The 19701-nt window shown below is 44.9% G+C and overlaps 1 protein-coding gene across 4 annotated transcripts in view; it reads left to right on the plus strand.

Annotated features, from left to right (window-relative positions):
- DDX43 (DEAD-box helicase 43) overlaps window positions 1–19701 on the plus strand; it is a 263226-nt gene that overhangs the window by 15137 nt on the left and 228388 nt on the right. For all 4 annotated transcript variants that reach the window (XM_040349947.1, XM_040349949.1, XM_040349950.1 and 1 more), the window contains exons 2-3: window positions 7884–7939; window positions 11584–11698. In XM_040349947.1, the coding sequence (XP_040205881.1) occupies window positions 7884–7939; window positions 11584–11698 (171 nt within the window). The remainder of the gene's footprint in view (window positions 1–7883; window positions 7940–11583; window positions 11699–19701) is intronic.

Here is a 19701-nt window from a genome sequence, read left to right on the forward strand (position 1 = left end):
GGACTGAAAATCAGCATGTCGTCCAAGAATGGGATCAAGGCTATCCCCTGGAGGTGTAGGAATGACACCACTTTGGCTAGAACTTTGGTAAAAATTCTTGGACTGGACGCTAGGCCGAGGGGAGAGCCTTGAACTGCCAGTGTCGGACACACTGTCTTGTCTGCACTGCAAAACTCAAGAACCTCTAAAGTTTCGGGGAAATGGGAACATGCAGGTAAGCATCTTTTATGTCCAATGTTATCATAAAGACTCCCTCCTGGAGGTGTCTCCGGACCGTGTAGATGCTCTCCATCCTGAACTTTTTGTAAACCAAGAATTGGTTTAGTTTCCGTAGATTTATAATCGGCTGGAATTTTCCGGATGGTTTTGGTACCAGAAATATGTGGGAATAAAACCCCTGGCTGCTTTGATCTGCTGGAACCGGAATGATGACCTGCTGTTCCTCTAGTTCCCGAACACTCTCCAATAGGCCCCCCACTTTTAATGGGTCCTTGGTGAGATGGGTCAGGATAAAGTTTGGTGGAGGGGGAGACAAATTCTAACTTGTACCCTTCCTTTATCAGGTTTAGAATGTAAACAAAATGAATAAGTGATACGCGCTCCAGGTATGTGATAGATCACAACCAAGGTATGTGAGTAAATGAATGAACCACAAACAAGAAAAAATTGAGTGACCAAACTCAAAATGTGCAGTATGTGTCAAAAATTATATAAAAATATATATAAAGATACTGTGAAATCCTCTAGGTGTTGGGGATGTCTAGTCCCCTATGTGTCTAAAAAACACTGATGTGCACACATGAAAAAATATATATATATATGGATGTATTAGAATACAACAATAATAATGATAAAACAGTCTATTAATGGGGATGATGAGATGTTCCCATGTTCAGATTTCTGTGTTAAGGCAGCAGTTTGAAAATCCACATAGGTGTTGTAGTGCCCTTACCATGAAGGTGCTATATGTGTGCATATAGTGATATCCCTCCAGGTCTCCGATCACCTTTCTCCTGGGGTCACCCAGTTCAAGTTGTTCCAGTTGCTGTGTGCCTCCAAAATAGTCCAAATATTGATGGTCCAATAGGAGAAGCAGTGGGGAGGGGAGAAAAAAGATTGCCTCCAATGGTGTAGTAGGTTAGGTATCCAACAAGGTTTATTGCATCAAGAAGCAAGGTAGCACAGAGAACAGTTAATTGCAATCACCTTGTGACTTCATCCCCTGATGAAGTCACGAGGTACGTGACGTAACGCCGTAGGGAGTCGAGACCGAGGAAAGACTCGCACAAGCCGGAGGCCATCGGACATAAGGCGGCAATTTTAAACGCCACGTCTGCCTTTTACACACAAACGCTGTTTGTATTTTTAACTGTTCTCTGTGCTACCTTGCTTCTTGATGCAATAAACCTTTTTGGATACCTAACCTACTACACCATTGGAGGCAATCTTTTTTCTCCCCTCCCCACTGCTTCTCCTATTGGACCATCAATATTTGGACTATTTTGGAGGCACACAGCAACTGGAACAACTTGAACTGGGTGACCCCAGGAGAAAGGTGATCGGAGACCTGGAGGGATATCACTATATGCACACATATAGCACCTTCATGGTAAGGGCACTACAACACCTATGTGGATTTTCAAACTGCTGCCTTAACACAGAAATCTGAACATGGGAACATCTCATCATCCCCATTAATAGACTGTTTTATCATTATTATTGTTGTATTCTAATACATCCATATATATATATATTTTCATGTGTGCACATCACAGTGTTTTTTAGACACATAGGGGACTAGACATCCCCAACACCTAGAGGATTTCACAGTATCTTTATATATATTTTTATATAATTTTTGACACATACTGCACATTTTGAGTTTGGTCACTCAATTTTTTCTTGTTTGTGGTTCATTCATTTACTCACATACCTTGGTTGTGATCTATCAGGTATAATTTGTACACTATTTTTTCATATTTTGTTTACTCGCAGTAGCGCATCGGAACTTATTATATATTATTCACAGGTTTAGAATGTAGGGACTCTGCGTGATATTTTCCCACTGGGGGAGAAACCACGAGAGCCTTCCGCCAACTTTTATGCTGGCGTCATTTGGATTCTTTGTTGGCAGTAGTGGCTCCAGAAAGGAGGATCCCACCTTTTTCCTTGCCTTTACCAAATCCACACTTTTTCTTTGGCTCCTTCCTTCCCTGAAAACTGTTCTTTGAAGGGGGGACTCGAAAAAATTTCTTCCTTTTTATCTTTTTTGGATTTAGCAGGGAACTTTTTTCCTTTTCTCTGTGGAACGAGACCGTACCTGCTCCAAATCAGAACCAAAGAGCAGGAATCCCACAAAGGCAAGACTTGGATGTGAAATCTCCATCCCATGTCTTTACCCAGAGGGCCCTTCTAGCAGAATTTAGAAGAGCTGCCGACTTGGCGGTAGTTCTGACGGTTTCCACTGCAGCATCTGATAAATAGGCTACTGCTTTCCCGACCACTTCCAGGGAGTCTAATACCTCTTTGGATTTACTCTCCTGCTCTACATGGTCCATTAGTCTGCGGACCTATGCGTCCACGTTTCTAGCAACGCATGCAGAGGCCAATGCAGGGCCCATAGCGGCTGCATTGGCATCCCAAGCCCTGCGCAACAAAGTTTCTGACTTTTTATCCATTGGATCCCGAATGTTGCCGGAATCTTCAAATGATAAATCCAAGTGTTTGAAAACTTGGGCCAAAGAGGCATCCAAACGCGGAATCTTGAAGAATTTGTCCTCTTCCTCGGGCTTGAAGGGACACCTACGCTTCCAGGTTTTAAGTCTTAAGACCCTGCGCTCAGGTTCCTTCCATTCTCTTCGAATAATATCTTTAAGAGATTGGTGTACAGGAAGGATTTGGTTTGGGCTTTACAGAGTCCCCTGTACAATCTGTCTTGAACTGAGACCTGCGTGGCAGGAAGCTGGATGTCCTCAGAGGCATAGATTGCTTTGAGGAGATCTTCCATATCCTCTGCAGAAAAAAGATGACCGCCAGGTCGAATATCCCCCCGGCTACTCTGATCCGAATCCTCCCCTTCTTCCTGAGGATTCTAACTCTACGTCAGAATAGGTTGGTCCCTGAGACCCTTCTGTAATACTAGTTTGGGTCTCTACCAAAGATGAGGATTCCTCTGTACCTACGGGAGCTGCCTCTCTGTTTGCTACCGTGGCTTTAAAAGATTGGAGAGTAGAGCTGCATAATTGTCAAAAATTGTTATCGCGATCTTTTTCCGTTGCAATTCTTGACACAGGGTTTCAAGATATTTGACATGAAAAGAATTTTCTCTCTGCACTTTGGTATGCAAAGAATTTTCTCTCTGCTCTCAGCCAAAAGTCAAAGTCTGGGCAATCTGCCAAGTTTTGAAAGCCTTCTTTATCAGTGGAAAGTTAAGTCTAAACATTGTATCACTTCAAAGGAATAAACTTCTGTATGTAAATTAGGGAACATTTAACCACTTAAACACCAAACCTTTTTCTGACAGCTTTTTTCAAGTTAAAATCATTATTTTTTTGGCAGAAAATTACTTAGAACCCCCAAACATTATATATGTTTTTTAGTAGAGACCCTAGAGAATAAAATGGCAGTTGTTGCAATATTTTATGTTGCACTGTATTTGCGCATCAGTCTTTTTTTAAATGCATTTTTTTGGGAAAAAATTACTTTAATTGAATAAAAAAAAAAATAGCCATTTAAGTTGGCCCATTTTTTTTTTTGTGTAAAAGATTTTACGCCATGAGAATCGTGAGAGAATCTTGATCTTCATTCTAAGCAAAAAAAAACGTGATTCTCATTTTGGCCAGAATCGTGCAGCTCTATTGAAGAGTAGCGAGCATTTCAGTCTGTAAGGCTCTGCACTCTTTCATGGCTTGCGCTGTCTCCCTGCCTGCCAACTTGTAAATACATTTGTAACAGAAGGGTTTAGTATAATCCTGTGGGAGTTTTTCCCCACAGTTTCCACAGTTCTTTGATTTGCCAGAGGATTTACCCCTAGACCTGCTGGTGGTCTCCTGGGCAGGGCAATCTGTCTCTGAAATAGACAACAAACAAATCCCTGTTACCCATGGGCTATCCCTGGTGGGACCGTCATCTCAGGTGTGCCGTCCTGGAAGATGACTGGAGAAATAAAAATCATAGTGACCAAATGCCACCAAAAGAAAGCTCTATTTGTGGGAACAAAATGATAAAACATTTGTCTGGGTACAGTGTAGTAGGACCGCGCAATTGTCATTCAAATTGCGACAGCACTGAAAGCTGAAAATTGGCCTGGGCAGGAAGGTGTATAAGTGCCTGGTATTGAAGTGGTTAAAAACAAAAGGTGCAATGCAGGACTCTTGCAGACTGTCGGTGTAATCGGTCTGCCTGTACATCATCTGGGCAGGCAGTTTCACACTGATGGTAAAAATCAATGAACTACCAGAGTGTTGCAAAGGATGTTGGTACTTGTAATTTATTTATTCAGAGACCTCCTATGAATGAACAAGGTGGCCGTGAGGGCAGAGCCCCGCATGGCTGCGCTCTTTTCAAAAATTGACAGCTGGTACAGGCAACTTCTTCCCATACTACTGTCACACAGAGGGCTCAGAACACGGCAGCAAACCGTGCCTGGGGCAACATGTTCCTAGTGATTCAATGAACTAACTGTTCTCCAACGTGGTTCGGAGCACTCGCACTGCACAAATGAACCAGGCTCAGTTCAGAGTGCCAATGTGAGTGCACGCTTAAAGGGCAACTCTTGGCCTTGACTGTTGGTCTTATTCCTAAGCTGAGGCCTTAATGCAGGGTGTAGCACATATTTGCCCCTGTCTCTCTGTGGGACCTTGGTTCTTTCGGCTCCTCCAAAGCCACCCTTTGAAACTATTAGAGATGTTCGCTTATCTGACCTTACCTGCAAGCTGAGTTTCTTGTTGCCATCACTCTGAACTTTGACACTTGGCAAAGACACTAATAAATTGGTTCAAGTATATATTATACAAATAAGACTAAGCTAAAAAATCAACAATGATGTTTGCTACAACATACAATGACATATAACACAATTACACATAAAATATCTTGCAAATATAACAGTATGTATACAAAGTAGTTTCATTACAGTATCTAATAGTACTTTCTGGTGTCAAACATCCGGCATAAGTTCTAGTGGTACCCAATGTGTTTCAGGTTCAAAGTCCTTGCATCGGGGGTAATTGTATAGAATGATTTGTATTCTAGACATTGTGAATGGCAACGTGGTCAAAAACAGAGTATTAAAGCAAGAGTAAAAAATGGCGTTGTCAGTGGATGGCGTGTATAAATGTTTTTAGTTCAAGCTGTACACCTGGAGCATTTTTAGCCCAGTGGGAAGATCAGACAACCTGGTGTCTCTGATAGAGGTTTTGAACAGGTAGAGACAGAAGCTTGCAATTGCAAATGAAGGGTCTCGCAGTGTAGATAAATTTTAAGGATTATGGTCAGAATCCTGCATCAGTAGTAAAACTGCAGTGAAATAGTCACTATCGTTTGTTCAAGCTGTGTTTTAGCGGGTCCGTGGGGCACGCCATCCACACTGGCAAGGTCTGAGGGAGTTGGGGGATGTACCGAAACCTTTTCTACGTATACAGGGATGTGGCAAATTCACTATAATATCTGATATGGTGAAAGCCTCTATTTTTTTTGTACCTCTCTAGGGCTTTATTTTTTACTTGGTGATTTGTTTTCAGAGTAGAGGATGCTGTTTTGGCTAAATTGAAAGTACCGTATTTTTCACCGTATAAGACGCACCCAATTTTAAAAGAGGAAAATCTAGAAAAAAAAAGATTCTGACCCAAATACTGTAGTAAAATATTTGCCCCCCACTCGTCATCACCATCACACCACTCCCACATTAGTAATAGCCAGTAACATTGCCCCCACATAGTAATAGCCAGTAACATTGCCCCCACATAATATTAGCCAGTAACATTGCCCCCACATAGCCAGCCAGTAACATTGCCCCCACATAGCCAGCCAGTAACATTGCCCCCACATAGCCAGCCAGTAACATTGCCCCCACATAGCCAGCCAGTAACATTGCCCCCAACTCACTGTTGCAGATCGCTCTGGTAGGAATAGAAGATCCCACGCAAACCCTCTGCTCAGCGCGCACCGCCGCCGGGTGTACCAAGATGGCCGACCGCTCCGGAGCTAGGCCAAAGCCGCGGCCTTTCCTAAGACTGCGGCGGCGGTGCGCTCCGCGGGTCGGATCGGTGAGTAAAAAAAAAGGTATATTCGTCGTATAAGACGCACCAACTTTTCCCCCCCAGTTTTGGGGAAGAAAAAGTGCGTCTTATAAGGCGAAAAATACGGTAGTTTGGACTGTTTTTTGTGATGTCACAGTTGCAAACTATGGTGAAGGATGGATTGACTGGATGGATAGATAAGATGGGAGTATGTATGTATGTATGTATGTATCTCACAAAAGTGAGTACACCCCTCACATTTTTGTAAATATTTTATCTTTTCATGTGACCGACTGAAGAAATTACACTTTGCTACAATGTAAAGTAGTGAGTGTACAGATTGTATAACGGTGTAAACTTGCTGTCCCCTGAAAATAACACAGCCATTAATGTCTAAACCACTGGCAACAAAAGTGAGTACACCCTAAGTAAAAATGTCCAAATTGGACCCATTTAGCCATTTTCACTCCCCAGTGTCATGTGACTCAGTGTTTCAAGGTCTCAGGTGTGCATAGGAAGCAGGTGTGTTTAAATGTGTTGTACTCGCGCTCACTCTCTAATACTGTTTACTGGAAGTTCAACATGGCACCTCATGGCAAGAACTCTGAGGATCTGAAAAAAAGACTTGTTGGCCAAGACCCTGAAACTGAGCTGTGGAACTATGGCCTCTCCAGTGACAACCTGTGAAGCTCTGGTGAACGCCAAGCCCAAGAGGGTTAAGGCAGTGCTGGAAAATGGCAGCCACACTAAATATTGACACTTTGGGCCCAATTTGGACATTTTCACTTAGGGGTGCCGGTGTACTCTCTTTTGTTGCCAACAGTTAAGACATTAATGGCTGTGTTGAGTTATTTTAAGGGGACAGTAAATTGACACATTTTTACAATTACATTGTAACAAAGTGTTCTTTCTTCAGTGTTGTCACATGAAAAGATATAATATATTTTTACAAAAATGTGAGGTGTGTGTGTGTGTGTGTGTGTGTGTATATTTTAAAGTGGAGGTTCACTCGGAAATTACAATTTTTAAGATTAGATTCATGCTCATTTTGTCTAGGGGAATCGGGTAGTTTTTTTTAAATCGAAGCAGTACTTACCGTTTTAGAGATACATCTTCTCAGCCGGTATGGGCTGCGAGACTGGGCGTTCCTGTTTGACAGTCTTCTGTCAGGTTTCCGACGGTCGCATACATCGCGTCACGATTTTCCGAAAGTAGCCGAACGTCGGTGTGCAGGCGCCGTATAGAGCCGCACCGACTTTCGGCTACTCGTGACGCGATAGATGCGACCGTCGGAAGCCTGTCGGAAGACTGTCAATCAAATAGGAACGCCCAGTCCCGAAGACCATACCTGAAAGCGGCGGAGAAGATCGCTCTCTAAAATGGTAAGTACTGCTTCGATTTTAAAAAAACTACCCGATTCCCCTTGACAAAATGAGCATCAATCTAATCTTAAAAATGTTTTTTTCGGGTGAACTCCCGCTTTAAGCACTGACCTAATCCAGCTATAACAGAAAAATGAGTTTTTACTTTATTTTAAGTCTGCAATAGCAGGCTCCCCATTACTATTCTCTCTCCCAACCAAAAATGGGTGTATTAGTGAGGCATATGTCTTGAATTTATACTGATAATGAATGTCTGTTGCAGGTCGTGGAGGATCTAAAATAAAAGAATTAGAAGAAGCATCAGGTTCAAGAATAAAGGTAACTTTAGTTCTGTGTAGTATTAATGCTTTTAGATAAAAATTCCAGGTTCTGTTCAAGAATAAACTAAAGTGTTTTAAAATAATCCATACAAATGGACCAACTGTCACAGATCATATTGCACCACATCTCCACATGTAAAGTACAAAAACAAGTAATGGCAGTGGGACTTTTCAGGTGCTACTTCTGTCAGATTCACATAGACACTTTATTATGTTGACCTCTTTCACCCTCCATCTGTTGGCATTTCCCAAATTAGTACCATAGAGCAGGGCTCGACAAATCCCGAGCTGGTGGTGAACCGTTGGTATTACAAGTTATTACCACCAGATGTGTAAGCTGGCGCCATCTGGTGGCGGCCGTTGGTATTACAAGTTAAGCATTACAAGTTAAACAGCAATTCTAATGTAATTTTTCACTATTTTCACTGCCATCTTCTTCCCTCTAATTAGAACCCCCAAACATTATATATATTTTTTATCCCAACACCCTAGAGAATAAAATGGCGATTGTTGCAATACTTTCTGTCACGCCGTATTTGGGCAGCGGTCTTACAAGCGCACTTTTTTTGGGAAAAAAATACACTTTTTTTAATTAAAAAATAAGACAACAGTAAAGTTATCCCCATTTTTTTTTTTTTTACATTATGAAAGATAATGTTACGCCGCGTAAATTGATACCCAACATGTCACGCTTCAAAATTGCGTCCGCTCGTGGAATGCCGACAAACCTTTACCCTTTAAAATCTCCATAGGCGACGTTTAAAAAAATCTACAGGTTGCATGTTTTGAGTTAGAGGAGATCTAGGGCTAGAGTTATTGCTCTCGCTCTACCAATCGCGGCGATACCTCACGTGTGGTTTGAACACTGTTTACATATGCTGGCGCTGCTCACGTATATGTTCGCTTCTGCGCGCAAGCTCGTCGGGACGGGGTGCGTTTTCTGGCTCCTAACTTTTTTAGCTGGCTCCTAGATTCCAAGCAAATTTGTCAACCCCTGCCATAGAGACAAAATGGCTATATTGTCCAATGGTGTAGGGGCAAAGCTCAATGTGTTTACAGCAGTAGTGCACTGCTTCTTCAAAAATTGTGGTCAATGGGTCTAAAAGTGTATGTAACATAGATAACAACATCATACATACGTGATGTATTTGTATATTCTTCCAGACCTGTCTTTCACAGTTCCTTGGATTTTGGGCCTCTGTGGTTAGTCAAATTCTGCTGACAAATGCGTTGAACTATGCCAGTAGAGATTATGAAAGAAGCTTATTCCTATGGTACAAAGTTGGGAAAGGCTCACTTATGGGCTATGATAGGGCAATATGTATATGCAAGAGGTTGGTATATAATTGAATACCAAGACAAGTATATACAAATTGGCTTTTGTGTAAGGTTTTATACATCTATACAAAATAGCGCCTGTAAAGTGCCTGCAAAAAGGCTCCTGCAGTCTCAGTGTGAAAGCCTGAGTGCGCAAATACGTTCGACCTAAAATATTGCAGCAACCGCCATTTTAGAGTTGCTGCTACAAGTATGTGTGTGTGTGTGTGTGTGTGTGTGTTTGGGGTTTCTAAGTGATTTTCTTGTAAGCAACAAGTGTCGGAAAAGATTTAGTCTTTAAATGGTTTAACTGAGAACTACACAGTTCAGTCCTTTAATAAGTAGAAACATTGTATCTCATTGCTTCTTTTCTCAGACTTGGCAGGCGGCCCAGATAGGAGAGATGCATTGACTTCTATTAGACCCCTTTCACACGCTAAAAATAGTGCCTACAAGGCGACCTGAAATGGCTGCTGCTGTCTCCGATGCGCTAGCAGGACAGTAAAAAAAAGTCGTGCTAGCAGCATCTTTGGTGTGGTGAAGGAGCGGTGTGTGTATACCGCTCGTGCTCATTGCAATGAATGGGGCATGGTTTTTAACCCTTTCTCGGCCGCTATCGGGGGCTAAAACCGCCCCGCTATCGGACTAATAGTGCCACAAAATTGATGGTAAAGCGCTGCTAAAAATAGCGGCTTTTTACTGCCGCCCCTGCCCCAGTGTAAAAGAGGTCTCGCAGAAGTCATTTTGCAAGTCAAAATAAAGTTTTGTAAATCTGCTTTTTTTTTTTTCAGCACAATCGGCCGATGCCAATTTAATTTAATTATAAAATGCCAAAAATCGCCTGATATATCGGTCGACCTCTAGTTAGAACTAGACTCTGGGAACTAGAAAATGGGAGTTTAGCTGGTTCTACTTTGCTAAATTTCTATATTGTAGGCTTTGTTCGCCTTTTTTACCAGTTCCTCCTGCTGCTGCCTAATATGTACCAGGGTGGATTTGATTTAAATCACGATCTAAACCATTTAAATCGCTAGTAAAAAGGCTTGATTTAAAGGGTCAAATTTTTTTTGCCTAAAATTAATGTCTGCAAGGTAGACAGAATAGTGTAATGATTCTGTTAAAAAAAAGAGTAAATACCTCTGGCATTCTAGTTTCTGTTTTCTCATTCACTTCCTGGTTTCGCGGCGCTCGTTCATGTAAGAACTACATTTCCCAGTATGAATTGCGGCACGCCCAGTAATTCACACCTCCTTGAAGTCTCTAACACGTAGAGAGCATCCTGCCACACATATGTAGTTCCCAGGAGGGGGTGAGCACGTTACTGACCACCGCAGTAAGGCCTCCCATCACGGTGGTCAGTAAAATCAGACAAGCAGGAAGTGAACAGAACAGAGAAGAAATAGAGCAACTTCTGAGCAAAAACCGAACAATGAGGAAGTGAAAAGAGGAATGTCTGCAGGTAAAGGATGCTTATTATGAAAAAATGTTTTTCCTTTACAACCCCTTTTAAATTGACTCTATTTTAAAGAGCAACTATCCCCCAGCGGCTCCTCCTCTGACCCGCTGTTGACTCACCGACAGTCCCATTCACTTTAATGAGATGGCTGGTAATGCGGCAATGACACAACAAGGTGAGGGGTGTGGCAGCAGCAGATTAACTTGATTCCCACTAACAGGCGCTGCCATGATGGATATGAAATGACAGTTGCTCTTTAAAATGTAAGGACTCGTTCTTGCTGGTAGTTTAGAATCTTTAATATTTGCAATCAAAATTCATGTTTCCAATTTAGTATAAGCTGTTGGGTTGGTAAAACGGCGATAACAGAACCGATTCAATTATTCAGTTTGTAATGTAGATAGATTTGCAAATCAGTGGACTAAAGGAATGTTCCCAAACTTTGTTTTATCTCACGGTTACTGTTGTTGCTTTATGGTCAACACACTGAAATTGTGTGAATGCATCAATGCAGTACATGTTATCTCCGCTCGCAGCGCTTGGATTCATTGAATGAGTTTACCCAAAAATTTTAATATTGCAGAATATACAGCCTTGTGCTACATAACTAAGCCCCATTTCATGTTCAATAAACTAAATTATTAATGTATCTTAAATGGAAAATTATCTTTAGAAATGTCCCATAGGTTAGGTTCTTATATGGCATGTAGCATTATGCACAGATTCAAATTAGATGACCTGCTCAACCACCAATACAGTGCCTTGGCATTTTATTTATTTTTTTCATTAAAATGCTGTGTCCTTTTTATAGTGATGTGCTGTTACAAGTTGTGAAACTGTTGTGTGCTTGTTTTTTTTTCTTTCTCAAGATTATAAAAGAAGATTATGACACTGAGGTAAAGATATTTGGAAGCAGTGAGCAACAAGATAAAGCCAAAGAATTGATAAACGTGATTGTAGAGAAATGTGATAGAGGAGAAAAAGGTGAGTTGGCTGTGTGATTTGTTGTGTGGTGTTTTTTTAATGATTTTTTTTTTTTTTTTAATTTTCTTGCCCATATAATATACTATGTACCATTCTGCTGATCATGGAGGCATCCCTACCTCTTGTCACGCCTTCTGGAGCTACTACCAACTTGTCTGTCTTATTTGACCCCACATCTCTCCACTTCAGGCCCGGGCCAATTCTGACATTCGTTTCTACGTGTAAAAATCATCAAAAATTACATTTTTTTATTTTTAGCAGAGACCCTAGAGAATACAATGGCGGTCAATGCAACTTTTTATCTCGCACGGTATTAGCGCAGCAGTTTTTCAAACGCGTTTTCTTTAAAAAAAACAAACAAACCGTTTCATGCTTCACAAAAAAAAACCCAGTAAATTAGCCCAATTTTTTTGCATAATGTGAAAGATGAAGTTACGCCGAGTAAATGGATACCTAACATGTCTCGCTTCAAAATTGCACACGCTCGTGGAACGACGCCAAACTTCGGTACCTAAAAATCCCCATAGGCAAAACACTTTATTTTTTTATTTATTTTTTTATTTATTTTTTTACTGGTTACATGTTTTGAGTTACAAAGGAGGTCTAGGGCTAGAATTATTGCTCTCGCTCTAAAGTTTGTGGTGACACCTCACGTGTGGTTTGAACACCATTTTCATATATGGGCGGGTCTTGCGTATGCGTTCGCTTCTGCATGCGAGCACACGGGGACAGGGGCACTTTAACAATGAAAATTTTTTTTTTTTTTTACTAAATTTTTTTACATTTTTGACACATTTTCTCTAGTTGTCTTCCAGGACAGCCTCTTGAGACCTTGGGCTCCTCCCTCCGGGACAGGAAACGCGTACATCCTTTTCTTTAAAGGTCAGTCCTCCAGGTCTCCTCAGTTATTTGTGTTTCCTGCCAGAAGGGAAGGAGCACGTTGGGGACTAAGATCTGCTGGACTTCCCTCTCTGCCTTGGTACCCCGCTGTTCCTAGTCGGAAGAGGAGGTCACCGATTCCCACTGCTGTCCTTAACGCTCGAGGAGAGCGGGAACCCTTGCTGGCTAGCACTCCCCCCCCCCCCCCCCTCTTTCCCCAGTACCTGAGACCACGGTCGGCGTTGGTATTCCCAGCGGAGGGTACAGCAGCGATGGCGGCGAGAGACGCTGACTTAGCCATGCCGCTCTGCACTGCAGACTTCCTCCTTCTGGAGCGGCGCTGAGTGGCGGGGCGGATGCGTTCCAAGAGGCGGAAGTGCGTCATAGGAACAGCGTCATCAAGGGGCGCCGCCGGATGTGGTCCCGTACGACTCAGGCGCAGCAGAGGAATGTAGGCACACGGAGCGGTGTGTTACAAGTGCAGCTGGGCTGCACAGGACACCAGGACTGATGGAGGAAGCGAGGGCGGCTACAGACTCCGGGTCCACCGGCTCCGGCATCTCCCAGGTAAGGTGGCGAGGCCGTTCTTTTCCTTACTCTGGGGGACCAGGTCTGAGGATCTCGGGACCGTGTTTTTTTTTTTTTTTTTTTTTTTCTCCCTCCCTTTGGTGGAGGGATTCCCTGCACTTACAGCTGACAAAAACCCAGTGGTGTATGGTCAGGGGGATGTTTTTTCTGATGGACTGTTGTTCTGGCTGTTTGTTTGCAGGTCAAAGCTCAGGACAAGACTCCGGCCCAAGTCCCTAAAAGAAAGTGCGCTGTATGTGGGGAAAAATTAAGCTCTAACTGGAAAAAGACTCTCTGTGCAAGGATGACTACTCGGCAGAATGCCATAAGGTCTTAGCATCCGTCAAGGATGAACTAGCATCCACCTTTAGGTCTTTCAGGGGCATGATGGACAGGATGCAGATGCTGTCCCCCATTTACAGGGCCTCTAGTGCACCATCCTTGACGGCACCAGCTGGGGTGTCTGAACAAGAGGAGAAGGAGGCAGGCGGGTCTACACGATCCCAGGCTTCCTCCCAGGTAGATTCAGCATCCGGCTCAGAGGTACAAGCGGTCTCTGGATGATGTAGGAGACTTTCTTAAAGCCATTTATGAAACATTACAGATCCGAGAGGAACCAGTCCAGTTGTCTTAAGCACGACCAGCTATACCAGGGGTGTGGTGCTCAAGGCCTCCTTTTTTTTTGGGGAAATTTGAAACAGAGATTTCCTTTTGAGTATGACGAATCACAGCCCTGGAACAAGGTCCCGAAGCTTGATGCGCTCTTGGCCAAGGTTCCTAAAAGAACCGACCTGGCTTTCGATGACCTAGGGTCTCTTAAGGACCCCATGGATAAAAGGAGCGAAATCCTACTCAAAAGAGCATGGGATGCTTCCACTATAGTGCTGAAACCTGCACTGGCAGCTACATGCGTAGCCAGAAACTTGGAATGCTGGCTTAATCAGCTTCAAGTTCACATCACAGCAGGTACTTCCAGGCAACAGATTTTAAAATCGTTTCCGTTGCTCATGAAGGCAGTCGGCTTTCTAGCAGATGCTTTCTCAGAATCACTGAAGCTGGCAGCTAGGTCAGCGGCGTTGGTTAACGCAGCCAGAAGGTCGGTCTGGTTGAAGACCTGGACCGGGGACGCCGCATCTAAATTAAAACTCTGTGGCTTGCCGTTTTCAGGAGACCATCTGTTTGGGCCTGGCCTCCAAGAAGCGTTGGAAAGAACGCAGGACAAAAAAAAAGCCTGTCCCGAAAGAAAGAAAGAAAAAAGACGTGAATAAACGTTTTTTTCGAGGGTTCAAGCAAAACCAGAAAGATGGAGATACCGGTCCTAAAAAGCACTGGGCAGGCCAGAAAGGACGAGGTAGAGGAGGAATCTTGTTTAACCCTCCTCAGGCTACCCCCAAACCCCAGTGACACTCGGGTCCCTGTGGGAGGAAGGTTGGGGGAGTTCCTCTTGCAATGGACAGAGTCAACAGTCAGTCCGTTTGTTCAAGAACTCATAAAAAACGGCTACAGGCTGGAATTCTTTCCCCCCCCCCCCTCCGGTGTTTTTGGTCACCCAACTCCCAAGGGATCGGGAGAAAGCGGAGGCCTTAGGCCTCCTTCTGGGAGACCTCTTAGACCAGAGGGTCTTAAAAGAGGTTCCCCAGGCGGAAGAAGGTCAGGGGGTGTATTCACACGTCTTTGTGGTGAAAAAACCCTCTGGGAAAATACAGACTGATCTTAAACCTTCGTCCCCTCAACAGGTGGGTCAGGTACAAGCGCTTCAGAATGGAGTCGATATTTTCGGTGACCAACCTTATCTTCCCAAATTGTTTCATGGCCACGGTGGACCTCAGATGCATACTTGCATATCCCGATTCGCCCGGAATGCCAGAAATTTCCTGAGACTAGCGGTGAAGTTGGGTTCAGCCATCAAGCCTTTTCAGTTCAGGGCCCTCCCCTTCGGGCTTTCATCCTCCCCAAGGATATTCACCAAAGTCCTAGTGGAGGCCTTGGCGCCCCTGAGAATCAAGGGCATCACGGTAATTCCATACCTAGACGACCTCTTGTTTGTAGCCCCGTCACGTCCCCAACTAGAGAGCGACCTGAAGGTAGCCCTGTCCTTCCTGCGCTCCTTAGGATGGCTGGTCAACGAGGACAAGTTACAGCTTTTACCATCCCATAAGGTCATATATCTGGGGTACAGGATTTCCTCGGTGGAGAGGAAGATTTTTCTTCCTCAGGAGAAGATTCTCAAACTAGAGCAGGCGATTGCGCAGCTTCAGACGAATCAGGGGGCCAACATTAGAGAAGTGATGAGAGTTTTGGGCCTTATGCCTGTTTCCCGGTGGTGCCCTGGGCCAGGTCCCATCTACGCCCCAAACAACATCAAGAGAGATTTGTGGTGGTGGCGGTCCCGGAGGAACCTAGAGAGAGGTCTTTCCTGGGATCCTCCAGCAGCCTTGGTGCTGACCACCGACGCCAGCAGGAAGGGTTGGGGAGCCCACCTAGAAGAAGATTGGATCCAAGGGCAATGGTCACCCTCAGAGGCCCTTCGGTCGTCGAACCAAAAGGAGCTGTTGGCCGTTCTAAGGGCCATACAGTTCTTCAAGTCCCGTTTAGTAGGACAGCACCTACAAGTAAGAACAGACAACGCTGCCACGGTCGCCTACATAAACAAACAAGGGGGCACAAGGAGTCCAGCCCTTCAGGCCACAGCTGCACAAATTCTGAGTTGGGCAGAGAAAAATCTGGTGTGCCTTGCGGCAGTCCATTTGAGGGGTTCTCTGAATACCCTGGCCGATTTTCTCAGCAGACAACCCATAAATCAAGACGAGTGGTCTCTGAACAGGGACGTATTCAAACAAATAGTGTCTCTCTGGGGACTACCAGAGGTGGACCTATTTGCGGTAGAAGGGAACAGGAAGACTCCAGTGTTCTTCTCTATTCACCCACAGGACAGAGCGAAGGGAGTAGATGCCTTCGCCCATCCCTGGCATTTCAACCTGGCCTATGCCTCCCCCCCCCCAGTGAGGTTAATCCCCAAAGTGATTCGGAAGTTTCTCAGGGAACCTGCGGACCTGATTATGGTCACGCCTTTTTGGCCCAGGCGGCCATGGTTCGCCAGCCTGAAAAGACTGGCCCGGTATCCTCCTTGGACGCTTCCGGAAAGAGAGGACCTATTAGCCATAGGTCCAGTTCTTCATCCTCAGATAAAGAGTCTGAAACTGACCGCTTGGTTTCTGAAGAACAACTTTTGAAGGCCCATGGTTTTTCAGATAGGGTGGTTAAAACCCTCCTGGAATGTCGTAAACCGGTAACAAGGGCAATCTACTCCAAGATCTGGAAGAAATTCAATTCCTGGAAGATAGAGCAGGGGTTAGCCCGGCATAACATCCCAGCAGTACTGGATTTTTTTCAGGCAGGGGTGGAGCTAGGCTTATCCATCAGCACCCTTAAAGTACAGGCGGCTGCCTTAAGTATTTTTTTGGAGACTCCTCTTCAGCAAGATCGTTTCGTTAGAAATGTTTTCAAAAGCGTGTCAAGGTCCAAGCCCGTTAGGGTCAGAGCCTGCCCTACTTGGCATCTATCACTGGTACTGAAAGCTCTTACCAACAAACCGTTTGAACCACTGGAGGAATCTTCATTAAAGCAGGTCACATTAAAAGTAGCGTTTCTAGTGGCTATAACCTCAGCCAGGAGAGTTGGTGACCTACAGGCCCTTTCTATTAGAAAGCCCTTCCTGGAAATTTTGGATGACAGAGTCATTCTTAGGACGGATTCTAGTTTCTTGCCTAAAGTGGCATCGACCTTTCACAGAACTCAGGCTATTATCCTGCCAACCTTTTATTCCTCTTCAGATGATGATGAAGGGGAATTGTTGTCCTTATTGGATGTTAAACGAAATCTTTTATTTTACTTAGAAGTCACAAAGGAGTTTAGGCTCAGTGATTCCCTTTTTGTTAATTTTTCGGGTGCCCGTAAAGGCTACGGGGCATCAAAATCTTCCATCGCCAGATGGCTTAGGATGTTAATTATTGAGGCTTATCAGATAGGGGGTAAGGAACCACCTACAGTCAAAGCACATTCTACCCGGGCAGTTGCAGTTTCCTGGGCAGAGAGCCGGAGCTTCACCGGAAGAGATCTGTAAGGCGGCAGCCTGGACATCTCACTCAACCTTTGCAAGACATTACCGGTTGGACCTGCTGTCAGACAAAGATCAGGCCTTCGGACGGAGGGTCCTCCAGACAGTGGTCCCACCCTAAAGCGAGTAAGTTTCTTGCTTGTCATCTCAAGAGGCTGTCCTGGAAGACGACTAGAGAAAATCCGGAGTTAGGCTTACCGGTAACTCTGTTTCTAGGAGTCTTCCAGGACAGCCGGAGTTTTTCCCACCCGGTGTCAATTTAGGAACTGGTATTGTGGTAATGATCCAACGATGTGTTAGTAGATTGTGTCTTTCAGGATCTTCTGGTATTTCTCGGGCAAACTGAGGAGGAGACCTGGAGGACTGCCCTTTTAAAGAAAAGGGTGTACGTGTTTCCTGTCCCGGAGGGAGAAGCCAAAGGTCTCAAGAGGCTGTCCTGGAAGACTCCTAGAAACAGAGTTACCGGTAAGCCTAACTCCGTCTTCTTTTTTTTTTTTTTTTTTTTTTTTTTTTTTTTTTTTACTTAATTTTTTTACATTTTTGATACTTAAAAAAAATAAAAAATTCACTGCCGAAACAGCGCCGTTTTTTTGAATGCAGAGGCCGGGCGTGACGTCATAACATCGCGCCCGGCCTCGGACGATCATAGAGACTTCGGCGACCATCTGGCCTGCCGGAAATCACTATGTTCACCATCCGGGGCCGGCAGATCCTGTCACCTACTCACCGATCACACAGGTGAATCGGTAGAAGCACTGGAGGGCAGCGGGAGGGGGGGTCGTCCCCTTTCGCCGCCCGTAGGAACGATCTGCTATGATCGTTCCTATGGTGTAGAAAATCGCCAGCTGAAAATGCCTATATCTGAATGATGCCTGTAGCTGCAGGCATCATTCAGATATAGCCCCACAAAGCCCAGGATGTCGTATGATGTATTCTGGGCGTCAAGTGGTTATGGAGGATCTGTCATGCACTATCTATTTTACAACACATACTTAAGTCTCGCTCGCATATGTAAACAGAGTTCAAATCACATGTAAGGTATCGCTGTGTGCGTTAGACCAAGAGCAACCATTCTAGCCCAAGACCTCTTCTGTAACTCTAAACTGGTTACCTGTAAAAAAAAAAACTTAAAGCGTCGCCTATGGAGATTTTTAGTACTGAAGTTTGCCGCGATTTCACGAGTGTGCGCAATTTTAAAGCGTGACGTGTTGGATATCTATTTTACTCGGCATAACATCTTTCACATTAAACAAAAAAATCGGTTTAACACCCCCCCAACCCCCCTCCATTGCTCTAGTGACAGCATGTTTATAAAAAGAAAATACGGGGGGCGTGGCCGGATGTGATCGCGGCAAGACGTGTCTTCTCAGCTCTGGCTGCCATCCATTGATTTTATCCTGTTTACTGCGGCCTGATCGATCAGCTTCGTGGCGGTGTAGCCTGGCTGGGGGACACTCTGGGGATCGTGGAGATGTCCTCCTCGGCTTCGAAGAAGGAGAAGCAGAGATCTCAGCCTCCGAAGGATCAGCGGCAGCTCCGCTCTCAAGGCAGCATGGCGACTGGCCCCGCCCACGCCATCTTGGTTCCCAGCTCCTATGCCCAGCGCGTCAAATCCCTACCGGGTAAGATGGCGCTACAGCAGGATGCATCACTGCCGGCACCTGAGGTATCTTCCCCTGTGCCGCAGGAGGTTGAGGTGGACGCCGCTGCGATCACGGGTCCTATCCTGGAGGCCATAGCAGCTTCAAAGACTGAACTTGTGGGTCGGATAGATTGCCTGGCGACAGAATGCAATCTCATCCGCCATGACCTGGACAAGATCAGAGGTAGGCTGACCGCTGCTGAGGACCGTATCTCGGGGGTTGAGGATGTCTCCCATGCCCACAACTCTCAATTGGCGGAGTTACATGACATGGTCTGGTCCCTACAACAGAGCGGAAGACTCAGAAGACAGGCAAAGGAGAAATAACATTCGCGTGGTGGGCCTACCTGAGGGAGCAGAGGGGATGTCTACGGCCACCTTTGCTGAGCGCTTCTTCAAGACCCTGCTGGGCCTGGGGGATCTTCCTCCCACATATGTTGTTGAAAGGGCCCATAGAGTACCTACTGCGGCTCGGTCATCAGGTGCTCCTCCCCTCCCGTTTCTGGTCAGGTTTCTTAATTATAGAGACCGTGACATGCTGCTTGCCGAAGTGAGAAAGCACAAGGAGCTGAGGTATGAAAATGCTAGGATCATGCTTTTCCCAGATTTCTCGGCAGAGACACAAACGACGGCGCTCCTTCACAGATGTGAAGAGGCGACTCAGAGAAAAGGAGCTCAAATACAGCATGTTATATCCCAGCCCTCTCCGTGTGCAGTACAAGGGATCAGTGAAATTCTTTGACAAGGTGCCTGTGAATGGTTGGGTCGGTCAGTGAGGTCTGGTGTACGTCTATGATC

The sequence above is a fragment of the Rana temporaria genome, chromosome 4, assembly GCF_905171775.1.
Source record: "Rana temporaria chromosome 4, aRanTem1.1, whole genome shotgun sequence".
Classification (NCBI taxonomy): Eukaryota; Metazoa; Chordata; class Amphibia; order Anura; family Ranidae; genus Rana; species Rana temporaria.